The following is an 8,025-nucleotide window of genomic DNA, read 5'->3' on the forward strand; positions in this document are numbered from 1 at the left end:
ATTCCATTGTATCTATGTGCCACATCTTCTTTATCCATTCATCTGTCGATGGACACTTAGGTTGCTTCCATGTCCTGGCTATTGTAAACAGAGCTGCAATGAACACTGCGGTACATGACTCTTTTTGAATTATGGGTAAACTCGTTCTTGATGCAGATTTCTTGTAGGTACATTTGGAAACTGCTTCCTAATCATGATAAACATTGCATACCAGTTTTTTTAAAATATCCCTAAATACACGTTAATTTTTTTTTTTTTTTTTTTTTTTTTGGGGACATTAATCTGGCCAAACTTATTTTTGCCAAAACCAATAATCCCGAGAACTCAAACTAAAAAAACTGGTAACGGAGGGGGTTTTGTAAAACTACTTCTATTGTGAGCAGATGCTCCTGTGGCCCAAGTTCTGCGCTGATCACATCTTGGGGTCAGGTGGGGGTTTGGGGCACAGGGCTTAAGGAAACATGGATCCCAGTTATTAAATGGGGCACAGCTGCTAGGAGGGTATTTACCTCACTTACTACCAGGGGCTTTCAGAAAAGTTTGCCTATCAAATGCCTGTCCAGTAACGAGTGGCTTTAAGGAATAACACAACACACAGTAGAGTTATTACCACTTGGAATAAGTAAGAAGAGGTGTTCGGTTTTGGAAAACTTACCACCGAGACAGGATCCATGGCCTCTTGCTTGACAGGGACTGGGTCAAACATGAGCATTCTTTTAATTATGCTTTCTAGGGTGCTCTGGTGTTTGGCCTAGAAAACAAAACAAAGTGTTTGTCTAAATCCCAAGGTTACTTTCAATATAAATCAGTAAAAAGAAAATATATATATAATATTCCCCACCCTTCCCCCCTCTCTGCTCCTTCCCCTCCCCTGCCCCCGGAATGGCCGGAATTTGTTTCCCTTACCTATGAAAGATGCCATTTTATATAATTAAAACCAGACTCCATGGTCATAACCGGGTGAGAGCCAACGGGCATTTCTAACTCAAATACATAAACCCTGGTGTTTCTGGAACAATAGGTACAGCCTCTTCTGAGCAGCCATGCTTGTTCAAGATTACCGTGCAGCTCACTAGAAGTTAACATTATATATGAATGTTAAACACCTTCCCTTTCCCCCTTTTGTTTTGTTACAGAAAAATCAGAAAAAACCAAGGCAGGCAAAAAGACAACTTAGAACCAACCATCGTGAATCTGTCTTTATCCCTCCAAACTCTCTTTTAAAGTGGATTGTAATATGCGTACTACATAGTACCCATAATTTCACTTAACAGTTTACTGGGAAAATGTTTCTTTTTCGGTAAGTGTGGTTCCATACCATCAAGTTCAGTGTGCCACTGTGTGAACCAATCAGATATTTGCGGCTTGCGGGGATCTTAGTTCCCTGACCAGGGATGAAACCCAGGCCCCCTGTAGAGGAAGCACAGAGTCTTAACCACTGGACCGCCAGGGAAGTCCCCAATCAGATTTTTAAAAATTCCTTTTATTGGGCACTTAAGTTGCTTCTAAATTTTCACCATTACAGATAGCAATGAGCACTTTTATACTTACATCCTCCTGCACATCCTTAATTTTTAGGATAAATTTTATGAAGGGGAATTCTAAGAGTGAGAAGCATGTACTTTTACCAAAGCATTTGCTGTATCATCCAGCAAAGATACTCTATAATTTCCATCAGTAAAATAGAACCTGTTTCCCCAAATTCCTACCAGCAATGTGCATGATCATTTAAAAAAAATGAAAACTTTGCTAATTTGTTAATATCAAAACGACAAATGATTTTTATTCTCTATTGATTTAATTACTGAAGCTGAGTCTTTTTCATCTTTATTTACCATTTACATTTCTTCTTTTACAAGTTGATTTTTTTTTTTGGGAGGGCCGCGCTGCACAGCACGCAGAATCTTAGTTCCCTGACCAGGGATCGAAGCAGCACCCCCTGCGGTGGAAGCGCAGAGTCCTAACCACGGGACCACCGGGGAATTCCCCACATTTCTTCTTTTGAGAAATGCCTATATTCAGGTCTTGAGTTCCCGGTCCCTGCTTATGGCTTTCTAAGTACTTTTTTTTTTTTTTTTTTTTTTTTTTGAAAAAAAGGGGCACGAACCCGTGTCTCCTGCGTCGGCAGGCGGACTCTCAACCACTGCACCACCAGGGAAGCCCTCTAAGTACTTTTTTAATATGAAGACTATTACCTTGTATTTACTCTAATTTCTCCTCATAAGGAAATAAGCCAATCTTTAGCCTAATGTAAAGAAAATGTCCATCTTGATTCGCTGGATCTTTCTCTTCGTCTTTTGTTATGCTTGCGTTATCTCTTTCCTCCTGTGTTCTACACTGTCCACTTCTAGCACTAAAATACATCAGATCACTTCCTCACAAGACAAAATATTCAGCCTGCTGAACATTTAACTGCATTTCATACATTATAGAATCACCGCCCGCATACTACCCAGATCATCAACAACTTCCTTCAGGCACCTCCTATCCAAATTTGGTTAGAAGTGAGGTCTTTATGTATTACTTTGGTTTGGGTGGGAACGTAAACAAGTTCTAGATTGAGTTCTACCAGAAAAAGGTATCGAAATCCCTGGTTTAGATTACTTCCTGTATTTCAGTATTTAAACATCCCATCCCCACCTCCATGATAGCAATTCTGTAGCCAGTGGTGTCCATGCTCTATGGGTTAAACTAAGATATCATCACACACACTTATAAAAGTAATACTGTGTAGTTCTTGTGCTTCACTGCTTCACTGAAGAAAGACCGTCCTGGGTCTTGTGACAACACGTGAATATCATCATTAACTCAACATAAGGCCCTGACTTCAAAATTATATTTTCCTACATCACAGGACGTATTATAATCTGTGAACACAGTTTGATACCAGGCTGCTCAAATCAATGGTGCTACCACCCTCTTCTGTATCCCAGCAAGAACAAACCCCACAGCCAGTGAAAAATGGATGATTTCATAATGAAGGATGAAAACCCCTTTTGTGTCTTTGGATCTATTATTAACCAGTTCCCAGGCTAGCAGCTGTACAGATGGATATGGTTCTAAGAATTGCTGTCCAGGGCCCTACAGCGGACCGTAAACAAAAGACGTGAGATAGCCTCCTTATATCAATGAGGTCAGATAATTCAGCAGCCTCGACCCACAGCTGGTCATCCTCCCCCAAGCCTTTTAAATTTAATTTACTCTTACAGATGCATCCACTCCACTAGACAGTATCTTGCTGCAAATCTTTCTAAACAAAAGTACTCACATCCTCAGGAGTGTAAGGAAAGAGTCCTGATCTGTAGACTCAAGCAGGAGATCTGCACCTGACCCCTGACATGAGGGAGAGGAGGAGGGAGACCCTTTTTCACATGTAAAATGCAGAGGACACCTCCTTTGCCTACTTCCTAAAACACTTACCTTCAAGGTTTTGGGAAAAATCAAATGAGATTAAAACAGAACAAAACAAAAAACCTCTTTCTGCCCTCTTAAGTCGTTTACATCACTGAACATGCGCACAATTTTGGGGTCTATATACTGTACAAACAGCACTAAATTTGTTGGTTCCGATTTCGGAAATGCCAGGTACTTGTCTCTTTGCCAAGATACCTAGCCTTAGAGGTCAATCTCCTCCACCCTTAAAAAACCCAGACTAAATTCGGTTTCAAAGGTAATAGCTGCCTACACCCTGTATGAGATCTTACATAGGGCCTCGTCACTTACTTGACTGCTGTACCATCGCAATAGCTTCCTAGCATCTCCACACCTTGCCTTACCTGGAATCCTTTCCTACAAGCAGGAGCAGCACGGTGGAATTAAGATGATGGGCTCGGTAGCTCATTTTGATTCAAATTTTAACACCATCATTTAGCTCATAAAGCCTTCAATAACTTTTTCAAACGCCTATAGCCATAAGAACTGAACCCATTTAGAAATGAATTACACATTAACCTGCTATAGCTTGGGTCATTTTAAGACATTACTTAAATTACTTTCATTCTTTAATTTTTGTTTTATCTAAATTTAGGGAAATTAGTGCTTTGAAAGACTTGTAAGAGAAAAAATCGTCTAACATAAAGCATCCCTTCTAACAAAGCCTGATTCATTTTTATTAAAAAAAAAATTGTAAAGGTATGTTTATTTGTTCAGAACTGTACCTCAAAGAGTAACTCAATCACTGATGAAGGGATATTTCTCATACACAAGTATCAGAATTAATTAATAAATGAAGCAGCAAGATACAATTGAGAATACCTCATTTTGAAACTCCTAGCTAAATAATGCATCACCGGACAATAAAAAGTCTGTGCAAAATTCAAATACCACTATGAACAGAACCAAACTCACTGTCCACTCACAGGCTTAACAGCACTTTGGTCTGAATTTGGTAGCTTCTAAAATGACTGATTATACTTTTAATGATAGTCACAGGATACGGAGGAGGTCATGTGGTGGAAAAAAAAAAAAAAGAAAAAGACACACCCTAACCCCTAACAAGAGCTTCTTGGGAGGGGTGGGGCAGCAGCTTTATACACACCTGTGTGCCCATTTTAAAATTTATTAATTCTATAATTAAAACTTTTAATAAAAATAAGACGGAAGCTAAGCTAGAAAGAAACCAAATTTAGGAAGGGAATCAAACACATTAACACAAATCAGGCTTTTGTTAATTTACTGCAGAAAACGTCTAGACTCTGTACCTACTGTTTCTGTCTCTGAACAGACCACTTTTTGCCACGAGCATTGATCTTGTCTTTGGGCTCTGATCTAGAATCATAAAAGAGTGACCGCAGTGTCTCCAAAGGGCCTTCCATATAACTGGGAAGTAACTCACACACTGGAAGAACTAGGGTTCCTAAACTTAGTGGCTTTTGTTAACGCCTGGGCGACTCAGTGCTCTGGGGCTATTACCATCATGTTAAAAGAATGTTGAGTAAACTACAAATGCTGTAGAACTATTACTACACAACCCTGACAGCAGTCCCAAGTAGAACCATTAGGTGGCGCACTAAAACAAGTATAAAGACTAGGACAGAGGCGGTAAATTGAGTTTGACAACATCAAGGTCTTTAAACGTGGTGGGGATTTAACTAGGCTCAGGAATTCTTATCACAGAGATGAGAAGGCCCCCAAAAATGGTTCTGTTTTTTCTTACAACTATTTCCCAAACATTAACACATTTACATCTTAGTTGTGTTTAACTAGCTTAGGAAACATACATGCTAAACTAGCAATCCCAGGATAACACAACTGCATTTACAAGAGGAAAAAAAGTGGCAAAACTGGTTTAAAAAAACTTCTAAGTTATCAAAGTGCTTAAAAGCAAAAATATAGGAACATCACCATTGCCAAAATAATCTTCCATCACTGGAACAAATGTCATCTTCCCCTAACCGTGTTATTTTGCTGGGAAGGGCCAATACAACTGAATTTTCCTCCAAAAGGAAGAAACAGATTTTCCTTCACACTCTCTCTACTTATACTTCTGACTTTTCAGATGTCAAAAGAAGGCTCAGAATTTTGCCAAAATGCACAACCGCATGTTTACGTCTTAAAAAGCTTTGGTGAATCACTCACATGAAGTCTCGCAAGCAATACAGTTTCGTCTCCTTTCCAGCCCTCCAAGAGGCCTACTCAACCATTGCTTTACGAGGGTACAAATAAGCCGCAGAGCTTAGAAATACAGACAGGCCTTAATGTAAGAGGAGGTTATGTTGCCAGCCTCCTTTGAAAGTAGCTTGTCTTGAAGCTACAGCTCATTTTATTACAGAAACAACCTTATAAATAACTGCCCCTTCCTTAGAAGCATGACACAGAGAGAGAGAGAGAGGTGTGAGGCAGGGGACGGAGGGGGGTCTGGAGAGAGAGTGTGTGCATCTCAAGTCAATTTCTTGGTGATATATCAGGATTTGCTTCTGACATTGTCCCTTCTCATCTCCTGTTTAATGCACTCAAAGGGTCCCTGTATTCTTCTCCCCCAGCCCAGCCTGACGCTAAGGCTCCAGATTACCTGCCTCCCTCAAAGCTAATCTGTTTCCTAGCTGACCTCAGCCAGGTGTAAGGAGAAAAACAGGATGGTCAAACCAACACACCGTCTGTAAGCGCCCCTTTCAATTCTCTCAAGTGTTTGGATGTTAAAGGAGGGAAGCACGTTGCCTTCCCTCACCCCTTCCTCCCCAAAGGAGCTTCAGGGAAAAAAATTAAGAAAAGAGTTAAAACAAACAAACAAAAAATGTGTGTGTGTGTAATTCTTGGTCAGGAGGAGGACCAGGGCAGGCAGGCAACATCCCTGTAGCTAAACTTCCTTTCCAAAGAAATTTTCTTTCTTTCCTTTTGTACCCAAACTCTTCCAAGAGCTCCCAGGAGTTGAATATTTAAAGGCAAGCTGCTCTGGCCAGAAATACAAGAGGCCAGACAACAGATGTAAGCAGGCATTTCTAAGTCAGAGCCTCCTTTCAGGACAGCCAAATGCTGGCACCTACCTGGAAAGGCGTCTCGTTTTCACGTCACTCGGTGATCTGTCTCCTAGCTCAGTCTTCTATTGCTGGTGCGAAAGGAAAAACTCCATGGAACACTTCTGAATCTTTGCCCCTCATAAATTAGTTATTTTACATGAAAATGTTTTGTAAATGGGGAAGAAGTTAATTACTTAGTTTCAGATTAACTGTAATGACCCATGAGCAAACAATCCGCCCTCTCCCCTCTTGGCTAACAAGCCACCCAACTTTACTTTCCTGCATCCGCCCATCTGCTCCACCCTATGGAGAGTTGCCAAGGCAGTCTGACTTGTCCAAACAGGACATGGCTTCAGATAAGATTCTGCCCACACCCTGTACTTCGGAAAGACCAAGTGAAGCAATTGCCTTTGCATGTAAATAAGGACAGGTGCAAAGGTAACAACCAAGCAACCTCCCTACACATTTCCAGCTGGAGCCCAGCAGAGCAGGGGTGGGGGAGGGGAAACCCAAGCCCATACCCTTCAGTAAACTCTCAAGTTCAAGGCCACCTAGTTAGTGGCCTACAACATCTTTCTTAAAGAAATTTTAGCAAACACTCATCATTTTCCCTACTGAGGTTACATACTCAGTTCCGTCCTTCACGCTCTCGGACAATTTTGTATTTTAGGTTTAAGGGCGAGGAACCTCAACTCAATTGAAAAGCACCTCTAATGTGTACTCCTGCTGTGTACACATCTTACAAGATCTGCCTCAGCCCTCAGTTTTCTTCTGTGAAGTGTTATATAATCAGACCCAGAAGGGCTGCGTGAGGCCACTGCCTCTGTCTGCCTCTCCGCTGGGTGCCCTATCACTGGAGACCCACCCAACTCCACCCTAAGGGGCCTCCACCCATGGGGCCCCGCCCTGCCGGGGGGGGGGCACTGGGAGGGACCAATTGGCTCAGGTCAGCTGACAGTTCCTGGAAATTCCAGTCAGAGCGGAGACGGCTGGAACCTTGCAAATAACCAGAAACAAGTGGTGGTATTTCCCCCAGCTCCTGAGGATGCTCCATTAAACGTTTATTTCAGAGCCAAAGAACCTCTGGATGTGGAACTGAGCTAATACTGCCCTCTTCCTTCAAAAGTAAACAAACAAAAAAGCGTTTTGCACCAGTGCTATGTAAGAGGATTCAACCCCTCCCAGACGGAAACCCTCCTCCTCCTTGCTCCCCTCCCCCATTTGCCTTACCTTCTCGTCACTCACCGTGGAAGCCTAGAGGTCATCTTTTAAGCCTTCCTCCCCAACTTTTCTCTCCACACCTACCGCTGCCACCAGGGGGCCAGGCCCTCAGTACCTCAAGACTGTGTTACTGGGGTCTCACCTCCACTAGTCCACCCCAGGATGGAGAATCCATCCTGACGCCCCTGCCACCTACATTTCTCAAAGCCCTCTTCTCAGCTGGTCTTTCCCAAGCTCCCAAACCTTCCTCCGACGGGACCCCCAGGGCTTGCAGAGTCGGTTCAAGCACCACGCTCAGCGTCCCCTCTCCTATCAGCGGCCCCAGCTCCACCAGGCGCCCTCCACGCTG

At 42.4% G+C, this 8,025-nt stretch overlaps 1 protein-coding gene across 3 annotated transcripts in view; it reads right to left on the bottom strand.

Annotated features, from left to right (window-relative positions):
• The window catches only part of KLF3 (KLF transcription factor 3), a 31,202-nt gene extending 23,191 nt beyond the window's left edge, over positions 1-8,011 (bottom strand). The window contains exons 1-3 of one of the 3 annotated variants that reach the window (XM_024731634.1): positions 7,701-8,011; positions 6,483-6,544; positions 656-751 (exon numbers count right to left, since the gene is read on the bottom strand). In XM_024731634.1, coding sequence (XP_024587402.1) covers positions 656-712 — 57 coding nt within the window. In that variant the 5' untranslated portion in view covers positions 713-751; positions 6,483-6,544; positions 7,701-8,011. Of the gene's footprint in view, positions 1-655; positions 752-6,482; positions 7,633-7,685 lie in introns of those variants that run through there. The other 2 variants (XM_024731631.1, XM_024731633.1) reach the window with 2 other exon arrangements.
• Positions 8,012-8,025: the final 14 nt, after the last annotated feature.

The sequence above is a fragment of the Neophocaena asiaeorientalis genome, unplaced genomic scaffold (assembly GCF_003031525.2).
Source record: "Neophocaena asiaeorientalis asiaeorientalis breed wild unplaced genomic scaffold, Neophocaena_asiaeorientalis_V1.1 scaffold39, whole genome shotgun sequence".
NCBI classification, from domain to species: domain Eukaryota; kingdom Metazoa; phylum Chordata; class Mammalia; order Artiodactyla; family Phocoenidae; genus Neophocaena; species Neophocaena asiaeorientalis.